The following is a 23,493-nucleotide window of genomic DNA, read 5'->3' on the forward strand; positions in this document are numbered from 1 at the left end:
ATTCCAGAGTAACTCCCGATGAGCTGGCCGAGATGTCAGAACGAAGTAAAGGGGCAGTGAGATGGCTTAGTGGGTAACGTGTGTAAGTGTACAGACTGGAGGTCGGCTACCTGTAATTCCAGTACAAGAGGCAGAGTACAAGAAGCGTTTGTGGGCAGGCTGGATAACGAAGTCTCGTTATCTGGAAGTGGCAAGCTCTGGATTCAGCAAGACCCTGCTTCAAAAAATGAAGAATGAGAGAGGAAGACATCTGACACCAACGCCTGGCCTCCACACCCACTCACACAGCCACATGTGGGCACACACCCATGAGAAACAAACATACACACACACAAAAACGATGCTAAAACACTGCAAATAAGAACAAGAGGACATTGAACAACAACAACACCACACCCTGGAGCAGGAGAGCCACGGGGCAGAAAGCACCAACAGTGTTGAACAGCACTGTATGCCAAGAAGGAGCTACTGCTACCCGAGTCCAGTCTTCCAACACCAGAGGCACAGTCATGCTTGGTGGAAAAGCCAAAACACCAAATGGAACATTTAATTACAGGGCTGGAGAGATGGCTCAGAGCTTAAGAGCACTGGCTGCTCTTCCAGAGGACCTGAGTTCAATTCCCAGCAACCACATGGTGGCTCACAACAATCTGTAATGATATCTGGTGCCCTCTTCTGGCATGGAGGTGTACATGCAGACACGCAGGAGGCACACTGTATATGTAATAAATAAATCTTAAAAAAAAAAACATTTAATTACAAAAACATTTAAGACTTATGTAGCCCTAACATAGATGAAGCCAAAATCCAGCTAACCAGCAGCTTTAATAGCTTCCACCTATAACAGGCGTTAACAGAATGCTTATTAAGGATTGTTAGAGACTTCACGAAATCACACGCATCAGTAAAGCAGACTTCTGATATCTGCAGAGGCTCAAAGGAACAGGACCTGAAGCAAGGCTCCATTGTCGTGTTGCGAGAAGAGCAGGAAAGCACTGGCTGTGGCAACAGAAGATTTCCAGACAGCCAAACACATTCATGTTGTTTGTGATTCATTTCCACGGTCAGCAACCGCCAAGGGAAGTTACTGGACACGCGGTCCTTGAAGGAGATGCCGACTAACGCCATGATGCTGGTGACACCGCAGCTCTGAACAGATGCTTCTGCGCAAGTCACACCATGGCGGCGTCCACAGACGGGGAGAGGCCGGGTTGTTCAGGGAAAGGAGACAACACACATGAACACATGAGACCAAGGTCCTCACAGTCACCTTCTGAGAGACCGACTGCTGTGGTCCACAGCTGACACACACAAAACGGTCTTAGGGAGATCCAACAACTTGCCCCAAGTCACTGACCAGTGAGAGACAGAACCTTGATTGGGGTCTAGTGCTGCCTGCCAATGTCCCTGTTCCTAACCACACATCCTAGTTTGAATTAAGTAAAAACATGCTTAAAAAGACCTTAGTCTTCCCCACTTACAAGCTATGAACCCTGGCAGCCAAGCCCAGTGGTAAAATGCACGGGTGCTGGCTGTGGACTTCCTTCCAGTGTAGGAGAAAGAATCGAGGGAGACCAAGTGTGATGTTCTTGTGAGTTTTATTATTTACCATTCTTAAGACAAGCACATTTACAGCATACATGGCTTTAAATGAGCTAAGAATATATAAAACAGTATATGTTCATATATATTAATACTGTCCCAAACAAATAAATAAAAGTATTTAAATGCACTAAGCGTGGCAAGTACAAGTGTGTGGGGATAAAACAGTATTCTACAATATTTTTACATCTTTAAAGGAAAGCAAAGGCAGCTGTGCTGCAGGAGCTGACAGGATCCACACGGCATTCCCAGCTGTCCAGACACCGCACATTCCTTTTTAAGTGGGGGCAGACGGTGGACAGAACGTCACTTTGTGGAAACCGGTAAAGCCATTTCCTACCTACAGTGAACAATTCAGCCTCTTGGGGCAGCCAGGAGCTGCCTGAGCCAGTGCTGTGCATGGTGCCCCTTCCAACAAGCCTGGGACATGAGTGATGCACTGGAAGCCAGTCACAATGCCTTCAGAGAAAACACTGAAGCCACAGTCCTTTCCGTGATTAACCAGGTCTTAGAGTTTTACAGTGACTCATATTATAAAACAAAAACAGAGAAAGTAATCCCCACGCAAAGCCGCTGACAGGGAGTCAGCTGTTGCTCTGTTCCCTTTGTAAGTGTGGACAGAAAGAAAAGCTGAAGAACAAGGAAACATTTGATTTTAAAGTCCAAAGAAATATTTTAAAAAGGCAGTGATGTCAAATGAGAAAAAAAATGAAACTAAAAACTTAGAGTAAACGGACCGAGAAAGTTCAAAGGCTTAGCCAGCCACACTAAGTCCCAGTGGCCTATGATCTGATACCAGCAGAGCAGGCTCTGTGTGGAGGGCTGGGTAGTGAGCACTTCCCTGCCACTCACCTTCCACAGTGCCACGCATGCCCTGAGAGTGGGGCACCAGGAGCCGGGGGCTGTCTGCACACTGGTAGAAAGGGATGCCTGTACCCTCCCTGACTCTCGTTAAAGGTCTGGTCCTGCCTGTGCCTCAGTGTCCCAGGTTCAAGTTTGTTACATGTTTCTAAAGGAGCCAAAAGAAAACTAGCTAGACTTTGATAAGAATTCCCATGGTGTTCACAAATTGTGAGCATCAGCATCATGGATATACTCCATACAGTTCTTTATACAGCCTTTTAAATAACATGTAAACAGAATTATGATAAACAGAATTTATAAAACATATAAATTCTAAGGAAAAAAAATCTGCTATGTGCAGACAAGACTCATCATCACCTTGTAAAAGATGACCAGACTAAATAGTCTATGAAACCCGTAACTTCTCATCTCACAAACCTCTCTTAGGCTCTCAATGTAGGGGCAGTTTTAACTGTTTCCCAATAGTCGTGTAACAGAAGGAGAACAGTAACAATTATTGCAAACCAAACACTAAGACGGTCTTTTAGACATTCGAACATGATTTGTGGTTTTCTAAAAGATTGTTAGAAAGCGCCCAGAAGAACATCTCTTCTGAAAATATTTAAGTATCTACTGTCTCTATGGCCCTAAATCCCCGATTGGAGAGTTGTCTCTCAGACATCTGAAAAGCCACATCGAAGGTCCTGATTGCCAGAGAACGGGAGATATGTCCTGTGGGTGTGGACCTAATCATGGAGCTTGTGAAGAGGCAGGGTCTGGGGACCTCACAGCTGGTGCAGATCTCAAGCAGACCTTCTTCTATGACTGAAGGGGTGGGAAGCAGTGTGGCCCCAGGGCTTGGGCTCCTGGTGTGACTGGTCAAGCTCCCCTTCCACTTTGGATCTGGGAGAGGGGTGTGGTACTAGAGCAGCTTCTCATAGCATGAAGGTGTGACTTCTTTTCCCCAAGCTGAGCTCAAGCCTATCCTCTTCCTGGGACCTGAGGTTTAATGGGGCAGGTACCTTTTGAGAATAGATCTTAAGTCAATGCTCACTTGTGAGTTACTGAATAGAAAAGTAAGTTGGGTGAGCAGTGTATAAGTGGGTATTTGAAAAAGTCTCCTGGAATTTTAGACAAACCAAGCTGGCTTCTTCTAGGAACTATGACATTAACTGTATAGTTACAGCTTAAAGCTATGGTTAAGGGCAGCCATCACTATCCACGCTACTGAGCCACACATGACCCCTACAGATTCCAACACAAAATCATGCTCCATAGACTCTTTAGTGAAGTAGATTTAAAAACACAAAAATAAAAACGAATCCTTCTGGTCTTCTTGAAGAATCATATGTGACACTAGAGGGTACCCACATTGATTACGTAACAGCTAATTAGAGGAAACCGTGTGTTCATGTCTCAACTTTTCCGTAAGTCCCTTCTGGAGGCCTGTAATGCTTGGGGAAGGCCTTCAGCTGCAGGGAGTTAAATGCATATTTGCGACTTCCAACATTCTTCATTGTATTTTCTCTTCGACAACCCTCACTGGGGAAAAAACAAGCACAAGAAATGACAGCAGTAAAAAAAGGAAAAAATAAAAGACTTAAACTAAGATGAAATGAACTTATTATTTTCATAGCATTAAAAAAAAAAGATTAACTCAGATGGGTGCTAGACTCCTTTACAACAGATGCACACACAGATGGTTCTGGACAAAGCAGGGCAAAGCACAGAGATGGGTACATGCTGGATGCGGCGTGGGCTGGCAGGTCCAGAGCGATGTTGTGTCCAAGCAAACACAATTATTTTAAAATACATGATTTTGTGTGTATCTTGGGTTTGGTTATCTGGGGTTCTATCATAACTTGTGGTTCGCAGGTTTTTGAACAGCAAACTGGATGAATGGGGATATTTTACTCTTACCATAGCTTCTGGAACACGGTACATTTTGTATGGTAGCAAAATCTGTCACACATCAAACCCCAAATGCCGATTTTCCTTGCAGAGTTCAACAGGTAGTAAAAAACATCTGGCAGAGGAGGCTGCTCTGCTATCTGTCTCCCCCAGGGGCAGCTGTGCGAGTACAAAGTGCCCGCCCGTGCAGGCCCATGCGCTGGCTGCAGAACACGTCCTCACGGCTACCAGGCTGACGGCTGTGAAGTCTCCATTTCTCTCCTGGTGGTCACTGACCACCTTCTCTAAGTGGGCTGCTTTCATTGCGGCCACTTCTTGTACAGGTACTACTGAGCCCAGTGTGAGCCCACAGGAGGCTCTTCCCTTACAGAATTCACTACTAGTTTGAATCCCAGCCACACTGATGGAGGAATGTCCTTGCAACCCAGGGGCAAGAAAAATGGTGCCCAGAGGATAAAGAGTCAGGGAGGCCTCAGAGCGAACCTCAAGGGATTCTCTAAGCAATGCTCTGAAATGGCGTAAAATTAATAGCCAACAATGATTCTTAATATAAATTCCTTTCCACGATACAGTAAAACTTTCTATCTTTATAATGTTTAAAGAGGAGCAATAAAATCAAGTAGTGGTCAAGTTCAGTAAAAAATCCCCCTTCTGAGATGTAAAACTTGCAGTTACCAAGAAAATAGTGATTTTAAAAAAGTTTTCAAATTCTATGAAGATCACAGGACACACATTTAAAAAATAGCAGCTCAAGCCTTTCAAAATGAAAGTGACAGTCCCCTTATTAAGAACATGTCAAGTAGGTTTTGGTGAGACAGTCATATTTATTCAAAAGAGATAAGCCCAGGCAGGCGGTCTGGAGAAGCACCCGCCCGCTTTCTGTTGACTGACACCGCCACTTGTGCCTCAAGCCTTAGGCTGAATGTGTCACCTGAGCCAAACCCTGGGTCACCCAGAGCAAATGACAGACAGCATCTGCTGAACATTCAGTAATCAGATAAAAATAGAAATCTATTTAAAGCAGAAGCTAAGAAGCTATAGGTTCCTGTGCACAGTGAACCTGCTGTGGTCTTTGGAGGCCCCTTTACTGATAGACTACTTCACATACGGCTTCTCCATTTACAGCATTTACAGAAGGTCCTCAAACCCACCTAGCCTGTAAATGCCAAAGAAAAACTTAAAACGTTGACAGTCCCTGTCTTTACCTGTGAAAGGAACTAATACTGGATTTAGCTGACTGCATACATTGAATATGAACTTACAATTTAATCTGGTTTTAAAATCAAACTGTTTCTTCTACATGTTTCTATCCAGGCTGATATGCCTGGTCTGCATGCTGCCACTGTTGGCCTGGTCTGCACGTGTCTGCACTGGCTTGAAGGCTTGGGACAAGGTCTGCAGAGGGGGAAAGGGTGTCCTGGTGCAGAGTCCAGCATGACAGCCTGAAGCACAACACTTCACTGACCACAATGCACCAGTGTCTGCCTCTAGGAGGCAGCAGCACATGACGAGGTTTGGGGCCGATTTTAACAAGAGAGATTTAATTATTGTACAGCTCCTGGTTCTTTTCTTTTTTATTATTATTATCTTGAGCTTTGCTTCATATTAAGGATGTCAACTTTGGAAGTCTGGAAACTCTAAAAGGACAATCCTAAGATCTCTTCCACTTTATAATTCATCTGAGGGCCCCTGTCTAGGCCATGCCACAGCAGACTTGGGGAGTGGCTTTGTGGAAGGACCATGCCCCTGTTCTAGCAACTCTGTCTGAGGTGTACAGGAGGAAGCAGTGGCTGCCAGCCTAGCTCGAAGAACGTGCACAGCCGTTCTGTAAGGCCACTCAGCAAGAATTCCTGACAATGGTTCTCTCCTTCCAAAGTGGCTGCTGCAGAGGATGCAGACTGAGCAGTCTCTACGCCACAGCTCTGGATCACTCAGAGGGAGCCCAGACACTGCTGCCCAACACTGACAGCGGCCTAGCTCAAGTTATGGCCTTACTCTTTTCTCCTCATTTCTTGCTGTAGACAGGATTCTGAATGCACATTTGGCTTGACTTCATGAGCAAAAGGCCTTAAAGACATTAAAATCCAGTATAAAGGATAAGCATACTGAAAGTTGGTCTCCCTACCTCCCCAATAGAAGAAAAAAGCAAATGTAAATCTCAAATCCCCCATGGGGTTGACTCCCAGAGCCAGCCTCTTGTGCCTGCAGGTGTACTGCAGTCCACTCACCCCTGGAAGAGGGAAACAAGGAACCTTCCTGACCCAACCAACAGCCAAGGCTATATAGGACAGGAGGGAGGCTGGTACCACACCAGGCCACAATGTTCTAACAGTTCTCCTCCCTGCCTGGGTGTGTGGAGGGGGGATTTCTCTAACCAACCACTACTTCCCCTTACTGTACAATGGTCCTGAGAAGAGTCTGTGCAAAGAGCTAGGGGCATCTTGGGCCATAGGTGACAGAGGATGCTATCTCTGTCGTTACCTCCAGAGATGCCCTCATCTGTCTATGATCTCTGAACCCTGGAAATGGTGCATTCCTGAGTCACCTCCCTGTTAGCAGGAGGTTATCAACCTAGAGCAAGGAATGGAGGCTGTGAGATGGGGATGGAAGGAGACTATGGACTCTCTTTCCCCTACTCAAATGGAGCAAACAAAATGAGCTTAAGGGCTTGAAGCACATGCTTTGAAGGGAAAGGGCAGCTAGCAAACATTCCTTTCAAAGAGTCACTGACTGGACAGATCTGTCTGGTGATTAATGTCGGCTGCCAATGGCTAAAGCGCTAAACTGGGAGATGCCACAGAGCTGTCACCGCACTGACACTAGGAGAGCCAATTAGACCTGCGTATGTGGGAAGACGCCTGCGGTGCTCACTGCTAACTGCTCTGCTGCTCCTCTACCTCACTCTCTGAGAGGAAGCCAGAGTGAAGACAGTCCTCCAGGGAGAAAACAGACAGGCTAGAGCTATGGTGGGTGGGTTTGTGGACGTGACAACGTCAAGATACTAGACACTGCAGCTTCTCTAAGTCACTCAGGGTTTCTCACCACACTCATGAAAAGCAATCCCCTTCATCGAACTGGCAATCAAAAGCAGAAATACACCCTGATAGGAACCGGAAGATGAAGAAGATAACCACTATTTCTTACACAAGGTGAGTGGAACCTTCCCTAGATTACTTGGTTATTTTTATGAAGGACAACTACTCTCTGCCATGTAGGAGTGTCAGGGCGAGTAGCCATCCTACTTTACGGGCAGTGCCAATGTTAAAATTAGGAGTGACATGCGCAAACCCACAGTTATCTCCCATTTTCACAGCTCTCTCACAACTGCCAAAATTTAAGCTTCATTTTTTTAAAAAACATTTTCTTTGTTTTTTTTGTTCATTATTAATCTTATTGTATTATTAAAGAAAAAAGATATCTAGACTTCATCTGGAATAAAATATACAGTTTTTTTTTTTTTTTCGAGACAGGGTTTCTCTGTAGTTTTGGAGCCTGTCCTGGAAAATATACAGTTTTTAAATTAAAAAAATTATTTCAAGAAAAAGTATGTAACTCTTGCTACTGTGTATATTAAGAGCAACCCTGAAGTCACGTGCAAGATGTAAAGTCTGTGTGCTGGACTTGGTGGATGTGCTCCTGTATCCACAGCTGTGCCGTCACCAAGTGGGAATAACTGGAAGCGAGGAAGTATGACTCTACAAACTGTTTGCTATTGCAATCTCAGGACTACGCTTTGAAAGGAAAATAGGAAGCCCAGTCCTACTAAACAGGGGTATCTAGATAAACCGATAAAGCATCTTTTTCTTGTTGATTTCTTCAAAAGGCAAGGAAGGTTAGCGATACACTTGAGGGATAGTATCAAATATACAAACTCTTTTCAGACAGCATCCCTTTCTCTTGGAGCAGGGCACACAAGATGTACAGGTAATAAATAGTTATACATCAGAAGGTCGGATATTTGGTACAAGTAATTCCAGGCCAGCTAAATAATGCAGTCACAGGCACCAGAAGAACATGTTACAAGCACTGAAGACACTACACAATCAAAATGAACAAGTCCTCTCGATCAAAGAATTTGGCAGGTATTTACAGTTCAGAAGAACAGAACATCAAACTGTAAGGCATGAGATATTTCTTGGCAGACCTCGCTTTGACACCTTCCTTCTGTCCAGTTTGGTACACGGTGGCTGGACATATTCGGGCACTTTTGTCTGTCTTGTGACTAATTAATTTTTATAATAATATTTATTTGCAGCGTAATTTGGTCACCAGGTATGCTATGCTCAGGAAGAGCCACACAATCAGTAAATTGGGGCTCAGAGCTAATAAAGGAATAGAGCAAAGGAGGCTGGGGTCTAGCCTTAAGTCTCGGATGGGCACCAGGCCGCTCAAGTTCTTCTGGGTGACTACCTCCCGTGTTCCAATGCTGTGAAAAGGAAAAAGTTGGGAGAAAGGAAAAGAAAAGGGGGAAGGAAAGAAATAAACAAAACAAAACAAAAAGACAGACACATGCCATGGGTTTTACCCAAAAAGTATGGGGAGAAAGGAAAACCAAAAGGTAAGATTGAAAAAAAAAATGGAATGAACCACAACAGAAAGAAAAATAAAATGCAGAGAAGGGTGTGAACAAAAGACCAAAATAAAACCAGCACAGTTACAGGAAAAAAAGGAGAGAAAGAGAAGTGAAAAATAAGAAAGAAATACTGTAGTCTACCAAAATTAACACATGTAGCTGAAAGGATGGTTTTCATGTTCACCCTCTCTCAACTGGCCACGCACAGCTCCATGCCGCCCGTCATGCCCCACATGCTGCGACGGGCGTTTCTGAGAAGCAAGCTGAACATGAAGAACCATGGGGTTTGACCTTCTCACAGATGCCTAGGTGACGGGGAGAACAGCGGTGGGTACGAAGCTGATTCTTGATCAGTCACACAGACACAACTCATTTACCTGGGTGTCAATCCAGGGCAGCGTCCTCCCCGACCTGCCTCAAGTCTCAGTTTGAGCAATGGAGGGGTGTAGCGAACTTGTCTCCACCTCGGTAAGACACTGTTCTAGATGATCCCTCGAAACCGAGTCAACCCAATTCACATTGGAAATTTGGGATTTTTTTCCTTATTTTAATCCTAAAGGAAGAGTATTCTGGAGGCTGAGTGTAGTTCAGTGGTAACTATGCTAGAAGACACTAGGTCCTGGGATCAAGACCCAGTACCAAAAATGTGAAGGACACTGAGGTGGGATGGTATCCAGAACCACATGGCTGAGGACCACATCCTTCCTCGCTAGCAAACAGCAGCACTAACCCGGTCTCAGGGCATGGCAGGCACTCTGAAAGAACAGCTGCAGATGGGTAGGCAGGGGCTCAAGACGCCTCCTGCAGCTGTGTTCTGCCTGGCTTTCTGCAAGCCCTAAGCTCAGGACTGGCCCTGCTGGAACAGGCTTTTCTGAAAGGGGACACTGTGCAAGCTGGCAAGCACTGACGGATGATTACCATGTCTGCCAGGGTTGCCTGGTGGGTCACTGTGGCTGTCCAGGAGGACTTCAGTTCCTAACGTGGGATAGAAGGCCACCTCTACCTGTGCCATTATCCTCAGTACAAAGCCAGAGGGGTGCTAGGCTCAGCCCACATGGCTTACAGGAATTGAGTATGTGAATCTAGACCCAACCTCATGTTCCTATACACTGGGGACTTGAAATGGGTCCTGGTACAAGAATTCATCTTGTACCACTACAGATCAATTATTATTGTTATTATTTCCACATGCATTATGTGCCTCTGTGTGTGCACACACCTCCAAGAGTCAGCACATCAGCTCTGTTCCCACTGTACATTCTACTCTCTCATCTGACAAGACACTGTGAGAAAGCATGAGAGACAATTGCACCATGTACTCAATGAAACTGCTGGGGTCCACCGCTGCCTTCGTTAGGGCTCTCGGTGTGCTGCCGTGCTGGCTGCCACTGTAGCCACAGGGCTTGCAGATAACTAACAGAACCTGTCTTCACCACATGGGCGAATCCAGAAAACAGAAGTTGAGTGCAATTGTGTCACCTGAGAACAAAGGCCTGCAGCGAGGGCCCAGGGCATTCAGGGTCGGCAGAGGGCAGTGGCGAGCACAGTCGCTATGCTGAGGCTAGTGGGACAGGCAGAGGCTTTGTTTTGTACTAATGGCTGTAGAAAATAACCACCCAACTAAAGTATGCCTGCTGTAGCCATTTTAGATCCTAGGAAATGCTGTGGCTACAGAGAGGGAGTGGGTGAAGGCAGAGAAAGAGAGCAGGGAATATGCTCATTTCCTAGGAAGAAGGACATTCTTTGCTCACGGTTGGTCATGGGGTCCATAAACAGTAAAGAAAACAACTCTAAGAGCCTCTGAGCAGACAATGGTGACAGGAAAGACACTCCAGGACACTGAGCAAGTGCAACTTACTAACCTGTATTCAAACTGCTAGAGCTCTACAAAGACGTGGGACTATTAACCTAAAGAATGACGTGTCAAATGTGAAGTTACAGTCTAGCTATGACGTGTTCCTCCACCAAAGGGTAATGTGTTAATGGAGTCATGGGTCCCAGTACAAGCAGTGTTCAAAAGACGGGAATCTGTGAAGTGGCTGGCAAGGGCTTGGCCTTCATCAGTAAACTAATAGATTGGGAGGTGGTAACTGTGGAAGACGGGGCCTGGTTGGAGGGTGTAGGACAGTAGAGTATGTGTCTTTAAAATCTTTTAAATTACATTGTGCATGTGCGCCAGGCGCATATGTGGGGGGCACATATGACGGCAGGAGTTGGTTCTCACCATGTGGGTCCCAGTGATCAACTTGGGTCATCATGCTTGGGGGCAAGCTCCTTTACCCACTGAGCCATCTCAACAGCCTTACGTTATCTTACGTTTGCTGAGATAGTTTCACACATTTATTCAACCCCATCCCTCTTCCTGTGGGAACCCTTCTCGACAAGTCTCACCCCTCCTTCCATGCTCCTTTGTGTGTGGCTCACTGAGTTTAGTTAGAGCTTCTGACCAGAACATGGATGGGAGCTCGTTTACTGGAGCAAGGGCAAAGGTATGTGTCTTTAAAAGGTGCATCTTGTCCAGTCTCTGTCACTCTGGGTTCTGCTTACTGTGAAGTGAGCAACCATGCGCTGCCATGCCCTTCGGCTAGGATACTCTGCCTTACCACAGTCAAGAAACAAACTTGCTGAACCTCTCCAACTATGAGCCAAATCCTCCTCCCTTCTGCTCCTTTCCCAAGTGTGCCATCACTGCAATGGGACACTGACCAATACACGTTTGTTATTGGAGAAGTGGGGTACTGTGACTATACTGGATCATCAGACTCAGAAGCCTTTGGAACTGGCTTGCAGGAGGAACTCAGAAGAGTCTGGAGAAACAGCCTATAAACCCTTAGGATGCTGTAAGCAGAGTTCAGTGGGTAACTCAGAGGTTCAAATGTCCAGTATGTCAAACAAAATGGGGAAAGTAAAGATTTTGTTCACGGGGTTTCTTTCAGATGGGAACAGACTCAACTGGAAGCCAGACTAGAGGCCATCCACATTACATTCTGGCAAAGAATTTCTCTATTTTGCCCTTGTCCCGTGGATGGTATAAACAATCTGTCAGAAGGAGTCCCAGCAGCCCATTATTCAAGCTGGTGTACGGGTGTTGCTGGCCAGATTAATGGTAAGAACTAGGAACAAAAAGCAGAGCTAAAAGGTTTGAAAACTTTCAGATTTTCCCAGAATGAGGCACAGGTAAAGCTGGCTAAAGAGATTGTGGCTGCTAAACAGATTAGAACTCACCTGCTGAAGATATGGGCCCCAGCTAGTGGGCCCCACTGAGAGGGAATTGGGACCTGAGGACTCTGCTTTTACCAATGGATTAATCTATTGATAGGGACATAGTTTATTGCATTATTATTGGGATATAGTGGGGGGCACAATTGGAGGTAGTCCCTAGGACCCTGGTGCCAGCCTTTGCTGTCTGGGTCATCCTCACTTCCTCAGTGGTAGACATCTGTGGTTCTCTAGATCAGCCTTTCCCCCTACTGCACAATGGGGCACAGAATAGCTGTTCCACTCAGAACCAGGATCACATTTGGTATAGACGCTCAAAGGGTACCGAGACTCTGAATACAGACCCGTCATGACTCCAAGACTCCATGGCTTTTCCATTACCGAGGACAGAGGCATGGAGTGCTAGGAACAGTTACAGAGGGTTTTAAATGAACCTGGAGACAAAACAGGAACGGAATGATGCCATTTGTGCTGCTATCAAGAGGCATGAGCTTGGGCATCACTCTGTGCATTGTGAGAAGGTCAAATGGCAGAAACATATAGAAAGGATAAGAGAATTGAACACTTTAAAGAATTTGGTGAGAGGACAAATGATACAGAACATTCAGTAGAAGTGACCGTTGGAAACAAGACTTTAACAGCATTGGTGACTACATCAAAGGAGACAGGAAAACCAGGTTTCTTATCCTTTCTTTTGGTATGCGAGGTAGGGAGCTTCCCAGCAGTGCTTGAAACAAGGCATCCATCAACAGAGGACAATCTGAACTCTGGGTTTCATTCTGCTAACACATCTGCTGTCTCAGAATCAGGACATCATTAGGGGGAGGTGGCCAGGGGACACAGACAGCCGTCGCCATGAAACATTCACTGGGCATTCGGCTCAAGAGAGCAAACTCGTCCACTACTAGAGAGGTAGCAGAGCAAACCAGTGCAACCTGCAGACACGGTTCCTTCACTGGTGTTGGGGGTATACAACCCACACATACACTATGTAAAAGCAGCTGCCTGCTGAGCAAGCGTGGCTCCCCATCCTTACTGAACTGTCTGATCCCCAGCCTGCCCACCACTCTCTGGGGTCAGCGCAGTTCTGTTCAAAGAGTGCTGGCTGTCCTCCTGGCCTTCTAAGAGAATACCACCTGAGTTTGACAGGATCAGTAGTTGGAGCAATGGTCAAACTCAGGGTTATGGGCTCATCTGCAGTTTACACAGCAAAGGGAGCGCAGGTGGCTGGGCAGGTGCAGCCTGACAGGAGCCCTCACTCACCTGCGCATGCACTCCAGGGCTTGTGTGAAGACCTGAGGGGCCATGCCGTGCTCATGCTGCAGGATCAGGCACTGCTCCAGTGTCACTGACATGGCTGTGCGGTCCTTGGCACTCTTGCAGCTGGTGAATCGGACCCCATTAAGGCGGCGACAGACCTGCCAACAGGAAATGGATTCTTCTAAGGAGAGAAAAGCCAGCAGAAAGGCAACACCCTCAAGGGGAGGCGGCACTCCACAGGTCTGGCAGGAGCACTAACTAGCACTAGTAACTTCAGGCCTAGTCCTAGTCTGACTGCATCGCTCCCCAACTCTGTGTCCTGCTGAGTTGGTATCAGAACCTAAGTTAGCTCCAAATGAGTTCTTGGAGGGCCCTGCTACCTGAGGAACCTGACTTCATCTCTGCCCATCTTGCATCCCCATCCCTCAGGGGAACTGTCCCTTGTATATTCTCTCAAGGAACATTCCTTCTAGAGACTTTTGGGCATCACTGTTTTGCACTAACCCTTATCAGCTATCCCTTCTAAGTCATGCCTGGGCCTTGGCACATCCAGCCCAAGGAATGAGGATAACCCAGCCAGGGGACACATGCCACTCACAGGTCCTCCTAGGGCCAGGCAGTGAGGTAGAATGTCATGGGTTTGCCATTAGTCCCACATCTTGGGATTGGTCAGGACATACTGTGATATGAGAGGCAGATGAGTTCAGATACCCCAGCTTTTAGTGGAGATCTGGAGTTCTGTGACTGAAGTTCTGAGGAAATACCAGCTGCGCAGGTGCTGGGGCAGTGAGGTCTGGGTGGCAGTGCAGAGTAAGAATTCTATAAGGGCCAGGTAGTAATGGCTCACGCCTTTACTCCTAGTACTTGGGATGCAGAGGCAGACAGATCTTTGTGAGTTGGGGCCAGTCTGGTCTATAAAGTAAGTTCCAGGACAGCCAGGGCAGTTACACAGAGAAACCCTGTCCCGAAAAACCAAAACCGAAACCCAAAAAAGGAAGAAGAGGAAAAAAAAAAGAATTCTATAAGGAGCTTTGAGAGGTAGCCACAGACTCCCTATGAACCTCACAAAGTGTCAGCAGGGATCAAATGACTGTTCAGGCTTCTTCTTAAGAGGCAACACATCAGACAGACCCCATGTCTCTTATGGAAATGCAGGCAGCCAATAAGAACAAACACCTGGGCAATGATGCTCAGTGTCTTTCCAGCATCCCTGAACCTACGCAGGGACCGTTCCTTGTGTCCTGTGGTTGGAGGGATCTGTGCTCTCCTCCCTGGTTGGGGTTTTGACCTGCCTGTCTTTGCTAAGGTGGCTGTTGGAAGGACACCGTAACTCTTCTGCACCATGACAAGTACCTCAGCAGCTTGCCAGAGGATGTCCACATTCTTATTCTTGCGTGCATGGACGTTCTGTCCTAGAAACCGCAGCAGCTCTGGCAGGCAGGTCTGACTCCGAGATCGAGGTAGACCTGGAAGAGAGGAGGAGTCCATGGCAGAGGGGATCCATTCAAAGACACTTCTGCTGAGGAAGTATTTTCCTGCTTCACAGCAGGTATGGGAGGAAGGTGACTGCGGATTTGAATATGGCTACCAGGATGCTGATCCTTGAATTTCCTCCACAGCTATTATGGCCACCATCAAAGGGCAGTGACTTTTATCTTTTATTGGTTTTCCAAAGGGGCAGGAGAGGGGGATGTCATCTAAGGGGCAAAGTGAGCAAGAAGTGAGGGTGAGCTGCCTGGTTTCCAAACCCACATCAGGAATGCAGGGTGCTTGGAACAATGGGTCTTGACTAGGGAGTGGACAGAAACCTTGGGAGAGTCAAGGGCAGCCTCCTATGAGGGACCACAACTTACACTTGAAGGAAGAATTTTTGAATGGACCAGGGATCCCTAACCCCACTAATCCTAACAGCAACCCTTCTTCACTATGGAATTTTCCAGGCCTTTGCAGGACCTCTTCAGCCCCCATGTCATATTGCTTCACCCAAGAAACCTGGGACAGAAAAAAAAAAAATCAAAGACAAGGCAACCATTTCTGAAGGTATTATGAGGGGTACTGGAGAATTTTATGTCAACATGACACCGGCCAGAGTTGTTTTGGAAGAGAGAACCGCAATTGAGAAAACGCCTCTGCCAGACTGGCCTTTGTCTTACTGGTTATTGATGTTGATGTGGGAGGCCCACCCCACTATGGGTGATTTAACCCCTGGCTAGTGGTCACCCCTGGCTGAATTCTATAAGAAAGCGGGGTGAGCAAGTCATGGGGAACAGTAGGCTCCTCCTCCGTGGCCTCTGCATTGCCTCCTATCTCCGGGTTCCTGCCTTGAGGGCCTACCCTAACTTCCTTTGATGGTGGACTATGATGTGGAAGTGTAAGCTGAAACAACCCTTTTCCCCAAGCTGTTTTCGGTCATGGTGTTTTATCACAGCAACAGAACCCCTGACTAAGACACTATGAAAGGATCCATATACTTAAGGCCAATATGCTTTAAAGTTCTCAGACTGATGGCTTGAGGGCTTCAGTCAGAACCTTACAGTGTGCCTCCTCCCCTGACCATGCCCTATCAGCAGCAGGTGAGGGTCAGTGTCCCCTCCACTAGTCTAACCAGCACACTAGGGAGCCCAAGCAGAGGCAGCTTCTTCCTGTTTCCCAAATGAGCACAGCCAAATGAATGCCAATGTCTTCTCCTGGGTCCTTCTTAACTGACTACGAATATAGGTTTCAGGCAACCTTTCCTTTCCTTGGACACACAGACTAACGTTGACTCCTTATGGCTCAAAACAGTGCACATGGGACAGCGTGCAGGGCACTGGCCTGGTGCCTGGCTCATCAGACCCTGCAATGCTCTCACACTGTCGTCTCACATCACTTCTCAAGTCTAGGGTCCCTGTCACCTTCTAAGAGAATGCGAGGGAAGCCTGCTTACATCCCCAGTCAATACTGAGCAGCGCTGGGCTTCCTGAGTACTGTGGCTGCCTGAACCCTCTCTGACATGTCCTCACATGGAGAACAGAGAACCATACATGAGTGCATCATGGAATTCCACTGCTCTGGGGGACTATGGCAGGGTCATCCTGCCCATGAACACTCATATGAAGTGTCTTTTCTGCTAGGGACAGAAACTCACAGATAGCTCATGCAGAACCCCTGGACTGCCTCCAAGAACCCCTGGTGCTCCCAGAAGACGCACACAGTCTTCCACAGCAAGAACCAGTGAGAAGCAGAACATGGTGGCAGAAGATGCTATGCCATATATGGCAGAAGAGCAACAGCTGCAGAAGAGGGAAGCAGGGACTGCAGCACTGGGGAAGCTTTTCTGGTGGGACGCAAGCCAGATGAACGGGATGCCATGTACATATGTGAGGGTGGAGAATCTATCCATGTAGGCTCTGTGCACACACATGGATGTCACACTGCTGCAGTACAATGCACTAGGCAGCATCCAGACCAGAGAGCAGAGGGCTGGAGCTCAAGCATCTAAAATGAAGACCACACAAGCAGTGGAGAACCTGTCAGGAGTGCAGGAATACTCACAGTCCTCCGGCAAAACCTCCTTGAACTGCTCAAAGTAGGAATTTAACCGCACCAAACTCTCTATGTTGATGACTTCTTGTAAGGATGTGTCTCCAAACCTTGGAGAGAATCAGACATCAGCAGAAGGGCCATGCCATCTTCCTCTAACAAATTGAAAGCTACAAGAAATCTATGAGGATTGGTTCTCCCAAGCAGAAAACCTGAAGTCCAAACCCCAAGTCTCTTTCTCCTTCCTGAGGATGAAGCCATCCCTACAGCACCGGGGACAGATTTCACAAGCAGAAGCTACTGTAACTCACTACAGGTACGCCTAAGAGTGATGTGCCTAAGAGGACACTGGTTCAGCATCCGCACTTGCTGCAGTTTGGTAAGCAGTCTCCCCATGCAAGTTTACATGCCGAAGGCTTGGGCTCTGGGCACCAGCGAGAGTGACTGAATCTTGATGACTCACTGCTAAGTTTCCAAGAAATGCTTTATTAGGAGCTAGGGCCTAGTTGGAGGAAACAGACACTGGGCATGTCTTGGAAGGGTCAGCCTTGTCTTCTGACCCTTCCTGTCTCAGGCACATGGGCTGAGCTACTCTGCCTACCATATGAGCTCTACTCCATGATCTCCAGTCTTGCCATGCACAGGCTGGGGAGCAATGGAACCAGCAACCACAGCCAAAATAAACCTTTACTTCTTAAGTTTTAAATCTTTTTATAGGTATTTTGTCACAGCAACAAAAAGTGGCCAAAAGCATGAGGCTCAGAGACTGGAAGGTCCATTGAGTGTCACAGGCTCTCAGCTTACAGTCCTCATGTCTTCCTGCCTCAAAGGCACCCAGGAAAGAGTACAGCAATGGGAGAGCCAGGAATAAGGAGATTATGCTGGGATCTGAAGTCACCCTCTTCTGTGTGAATGCTAACTGTCCCTCTGGGCTGAGCTGGGGCCTTTGCTCTTTCCTCATCAAGTGGGTTTGACCTATGCCCACTAATGTTGCAAGAATGACTATACCAAATACATGAGGTAAGCAATGGATGCTACCTGCAAGGAAGGTGGTGAACAGTTAAAAAGAAGGGGGGGAGGGAGAAGAGCCCTGCAGTTGTGCAATCTGAGACCTGAGCCCTGAGCGCAGTCCACCACCCCCCTGCTCTATGCCATACCAGCATTAGCCTCAGACAGTTCACCCTGGTACCCACACTTGTGTCTAGCAGGCATATGGCAGCCATCCCTTGGGGAAGGAGGCATCTTTCCATTCTGTGCAGTCTCCCTTCATCTCAGAAGCAAAACAAACTTACAAGTGTGCTGCCGGAGCAAGCAAGCAAACCAAGCCAAAGCTGCCCCCTCCTCGACTCCACCCAACATGTACATTCCCCTCCTCTACCCCGTCTGCTCACTGCACCTGGACTTGTCTCAGTCCTTTCCAGAAACTGCCTAACAGCAGCTGGATGCAGGGAACGTCACTCTCTCTCCTGGGACATCTGTAGCTCCCACAAAAGGCCCACTCTCCTCAAACTAGATTCTTCTAGCTCTTGCCTTGGGAGAGCTCTGTTTCTTATGCTGGTGCTTCAGCCCGAGCCCAGGCACCATCTGCTCAAAACACAGCCTTCCCCATTGTCCTGCAAGGCACCAACCCACTTGTCTAATCTAGAAGCCTAGGACCTCAGTCTACTGATTCCCCTTCTCAGAACACTACACCATGCTCTACCTTTCAGATCCATGGCATTGCCCTGTGATCCAGTCTCTTCAGCAACGATCTCATGTTTCCCTTGACTCCTTTCTACCCATGGGCAGCAATATGACCTAATTAGCATGCACATCTGATCATGCCCTGTTCTACTAAACGTCGTACAACATCTCCCAGCAACCACTGTGTATTTCCCAAGCTGAGGGGAGCCCACACCCACAGCTCCACGGACACTAAACACACAGCTGCAAAGGCACCAGGAGAATGGCACACACCTCTCAGCCAGTGTCTGTTGCTCATTGATGCCCACGTTGAAGAGGACTGGCTGCACCCGCAGCAGCATGCCACTCTGGATCTCTCGGGGCAGGGAGTCAAACAGTGGTCCTGGCAGGGGGATTCGCACATTAAAGCCATCACTAGAGAAGAGAGGAAAAGTAGGGGTGAGGTAGGACACTGAGAGTAGGGGACAGACCCAAAGCATACTCCAGAGCCATGGGTTAGACTCTGGCCAGTGTGGCTCAAGTGCCCACCCACACCTTTAAGGAGAAATTATGAAGCTGACATGGGTAGGGGGAGGGCTGTATGCCATGTTTTAAAAGAGTAAAATAGAATAAAATAAAATAAAATGAAATAAAAGCAAAGCAAAGCGCAAGGCAGACTATGTCCTGTGTCCTGAGACACACACAAATTAGCCACACTGCTGTTGACTGGAGTGTTTAACACATGATTGTTTACCGGTTTCCTGTGATGACTGGCAGCATGTCAGCTGATGTGTTCGAAGTGGCCTGGGTGACTTTAAAGGTCACGTTCCTCAAGTCCATGATTCCAAGGCTCATGTCCTCCAACATGGCCAACTCCTCTCCTGAGAGGAGTTGATAAGAGAGAAGGGTGATGTCAAGGCCTGCTACTCTCCCAGGGCAGTTGTGAGCAGAGGGTTAAGGGCACGGATGGGAGGCACTCTCTGAGCCCCGTTCCCGACACAGTGCTCCGTGAGAGATCCGCTACTGACCACATAACAACATTGCAAATGTAGGTGGGGGATTGGTCTCCATCCTTCTCAAACTTTTTGTGCATGGAACCTCAAAAAGCCATGCCAGCTCTTCAAGGATGAAAAGAAAAACAGTAAAACTGCTTTGTTGTAGTAAATTTGTCCACCAGACATGGCTGGATACCTCATCAAAAACCCATAATCTGGTGAGACTGGGTGTATTCAGGGTGGTATGGCTATTAGAAGAAGAATGCAAATAGATTCATATTTATCACTCTGCACAAAAATCAAGTGGATCAAAGACCCCAACATAAAACCAGATACACTGAACCTGGCCTTGAATACACTGGCACAGGAACAAGGCAGGCTCAAGGGAGGGACACAGGGATCTCCCAGAGGAGAAATAGAAGAACTATCTCAGGTGGCCTGGGGCAGGCAGGGACAAGAACAGAAGGGATCAGTTAGGGGAGAATGGGGAGAGAGAGTTCTAGGAGAGACAACTGGAATTGGGAATTTTGCAAACAAGATAGACACCTAGTGCAGTGGAAACTCCCTGGAATCTGTAAGTGTGACCCTCGCTAAGACTCCTAGTAATGGGTGATATGGTGTCTGAATATGGATATGCCCATCTCCTAAAGCCAGGAAAGACTTCCAGTGGAGGGACTGGAGCACCAACCCAGCCACAAAATCTTTGACCTACAAATTTGCCTACAAGATGTACTGGGTGGTGCAGAAATTGTGGGAGTGATCAACCAATGACTGGTTCAGCTGGACCCATGCCACAGGAGGAAGCCTACTCTTGACACTGTCTGGAGGGCCAGGACCTAGAGACCTAGGATAGAACCAAACTTGATTGGAAAAAAAAAAAAAAACACTATGACCAGCCGGGTGGGGGTGGCGCACGCCTTTAATCCCAGCACTTGGGAGGCAGAGGCAGGCAGATCTCTGTGAGTTCAAAGAAACCCTGTCTAGAAAAATCCAAAAAACAAAAACAAAAACACTATGACCAACAACAATGAAATGATTCTTTAATAGATTGATGCTGAGCCCAATTGTCATTGATGCTGAGCCCAATTATCATTGATGCTGAGCCCAATTGTCATCAGAGAGGCTTCATCCAGCAATTGATGAAAACAGATACAGAGACCCACAGCCAAACATTAGGTGGAGCTCAGGGAATCCCGTGGCAAAGGGGGAGGAGCCAGAGGGGTCAAGGATACCACAAGAACACAGACCACAGAATCAACCAAACAGGGCTCATAGGGGCCCACAGAGACTGAACCAGCAACCAGGGAGTCTGTATGGGTCTGCCTAGTTCCTCTGCATCTATGCTATGGTTGTGTAGTTTGGTCTTCTTGTAGAGCTCCCAATGGTGGGAGCAGGAGCTATTCCTGACTCTTTTGCCTGTTTTTGGAACTCTTTTCCTCCTACTGGGTTGACCCATCCAGACTAAATATGTGGGGGAGGGGCCTGCTCTTACTGCAACCTGGTATGTCATGTTTGATTGACATCCCTCGGAGGCCTGCCCTTTTCTGAAGTGAAATGGAGAAATGAATTGGGAGGAGAGAGAAGGGAGTGGGAAGGAACCAGGAGGAAAGGGAGGAGGGCAAATTTCGGGGTTAGTATAAGAAAAAGAAATAGTAATAATAATTAAAAAAAAAAACCCTATAATCCCCAAATGAAAAAAAATACTTTTGTCACATAGTCCATTTTCATCTTCTTGGAAGAAATAAATGGGAAGCAAGTCTGGGGGGCAATATGGAATCAGCTTTAAGTTTCTGCCCATCCCTTCCCCTCGACACAGCAACTCTTCTTCTCAGCTAAAGAAAGGAGCTCATAGAATTACAATGTCTTCAGTGTACAGCTATCACTGCACCAGAGAGCAGTGATGGGAGCAATTCAGAAGAAACCCAAATTATCATCCATGCTCACTAGGAAGACCATCAAGATATTTTTAACATCACCCCTGCAAACCAAGAGGAATATACAGAACTGCAGGATTATAACCTGGTTTTTGTTTTCTATCTTGGTGATGTTTGGACTCATTGCAATTTGGAAAGAAGGGGTAGAGGCACAAATGGAACCACCTTTGTGGCCCTGGGCCAAGCTGGAGGTCTCACCATAGGTGCTCAGGAGGCTTTCAAACTGGGCCAGCAGTCCGATGGTATAGAGCTGCCGCAGGAAGCCGTCATCGTGCAGGCAGTTTCTCAGCTTGATGATAAAGCCGCAGATGAGGGCTGTCAGCTGTGGGGAGGCACAGGAACAGTGTGTAGAACAGGCATTCTTACCCCAAGCAGAAGCTAGCTAGCACATGCCCTGGTCCCTTTGTTTCCATTGCTCCAGGAACATCAGCAGCATCTCTTACCCCTCAGGGAAGGGCTAGGGGCTGGGACCACAGTAATCAAAGGCTGTGGAGAGGGTGCTAAACACCATAATCTTGCAACATCTGTCAAAGGTGGGCTTGGTTTGGGCTTAGCTTCCGACATGACCTGCTTGGGGGTGTTCCTGAACTGAAACTTTCTGGAAGCTTAGAATTAATTCCCCATAGGGAAAGGGCTATCTATTCAGACCCACACCAACCCTGGAAAGAAGAGTGAATGTAGCTGCCTAGTTTCCTTAGGGAGGTTTTCTGTGGCATCAAACAGGCTTCCCAGCATCAGTGGGGGAAGTACAGAGCACCAGCCCCCTACCAAGCTACTGACATCATTAGTTCCATTGCTGGCATCTTTCAACTTGGGAGAGTCATCTCACCTCTCCACTGAATGGTAATTGAAATCTTTAGATGGAGCCCTGTGACAAGCCACAGAACTTGAGTGCCTGCCCTTCCAACTGCACTGACGAGCACCCATGTGGCCCTCGGTCACATCCCTTAGAGAGAAAAAGAAGAAGGCAACAAAGAGGCCTTTGCCATTGCCTCTGGGCTTTCCTGTCAGAGCTAGCTCTTCAGGAGGACAAACAGTCATCAGTAAGTTGTCTCCTTCCTGTGCTGCTCTACTAAGTGAGCACAAAAGCAACAGGTTGGGGAAACAAGGCCACCTGTGGTTTCCACAAGTAAAGGTGGAAGGGCAGGAGGCCTGAGTCTGTTTTCCCTAGGGTAGAAGGTGCCCATGACCTCCCTTATTTCCTCTGGGGCTTACGGTTTGGCAGAAGACGACGTCACGGCGGTACTGCAGGCTCAGGTATGAGGCAATGGTGGGGGCACTGTCCTGCATGAGCAGGAAGACCATGGCCTTCTTGGCTTTGTCACTCATCATGGCCACACAATCTGTGAGGGTGGTCAGCAGGGGATAAAGGGCCTCACTCCACTCACCTGCGCACGAGTGAAGGGCGTGTTAGAATTCGAAAGACAGGCTTCCAGGTCATGTAAAGCAGCAAGCTCCCTACCCCTCCCCATCCTCTCTCGCCCCCTCATCCCCTCTCTACCTTCTCAGCCTACCTGCCCCACCACACGGCCTGGAAAAGTAGCACTAAGTTCTGCCCAGAGTCAATTCTGCTCTGTCCCTCCATCTGCACTGTTGCGGTAAGCTGAAGCAGTTCTACTCTGGTGTCATCCACATACACCAGAAACCCTAAAACCACTAGTGACCCCTTCCTCAATAGCAAGACTATGGTAGTTGAGGAAAACAACAAGAAAGGAAGCTTCTGTGGGTTGTTACATGACCGCAAAAAGATTCTGTGTGCAAGAAGAGCCAATCTCCTTCCACAGCATGGGGTTCCTCTACTCCACAAGGAACGCCCACAGACAGGGGCATGCCATGGCCCTTTTCACAGCCAAGTACCAACTCTGCTCCTGCCACCCCTCTGGACCCACCGTTCCAGCTTAGTCTTCTTTCAGAAATGTAAGGGGACTCTGACCCTGCACCAAAACAGCCCTTTATAAATAGAACCTCGGAG

General features: G+C 47.6%; 1 protein-coding gene across 7 annotated transcripts in view; it reads right to left on the reverse strand.

Annotated features, from left to right (window-relative positions):
- Nucleotides 1-1,581: 1,581 nt before the first annotated feature.
- Inpp4a (inositol polyphosphate-4-phosphatase type I A) overlaps nucleotides 1,582-23,493 on the reverse strand; it is a 112,489-nt gene continuing 90,577 nt past the window's right edge. For all 7 annotated transcript variants that reach the window (XM_050134627.1, XM_050134625.1, XM_050134621.1 and 4 more), the window contains 8 exons: nucleotides 22,737-22,909; nucleotides 21,720-21,843; nucleotides 19,347-19,473; nucleotides 18,887-19,027; nucleotides 16,943-17,040; nucleotides 14,762-14,874; nucleotides 13,412-13,566; nucleotides 1,582-3,987 (listed from right to left, as the gene is read on the reverse strand). In XM_050134627.1, the coding sequence (XP_049990584.1) occupies nucleotides 3,855-3,987; nucleotides 13,412-13,566; nucleotides 14,762-14,874; nucleotides 16,943-17,040; nucleotides 18,887-19,027; nucleotides 19,347-19,473; nucleotides 21,720-21,843; nucleotides 22,737-22,909 (1,064 nt within the window). In that variant the 3' untranslated portion in view covers nucleotides 1,582-3,854. The remainder of the gene's footprint in view (nucleotides 3,988-13,411; nucleotides 13,567-14,761; nucleotides 14,875-16,942; nucleotides 17,041-18,886; nucleotides 19,028-19,346; nucleotides 19,474-21,719; nucleotides 21,844-22,736; nucleotides 22,910-23,493) is intronic.

This window comes from Alexandromys fortis, unplaced genomic scaffold, assembly GCF_014885135.2.
Source record: "Alexandromys fortis isolate MF-2015 unplaced genomic scaffold, M_Fortis_MF-2015_v1.1 scaffold_20, whole genome shotgun sequence".
NCBI lineage: Eukaryota > Metazoa > Chordata > Mammalia > Rodentia > Cricetidae > Alexandromys > Alexandromys fortis.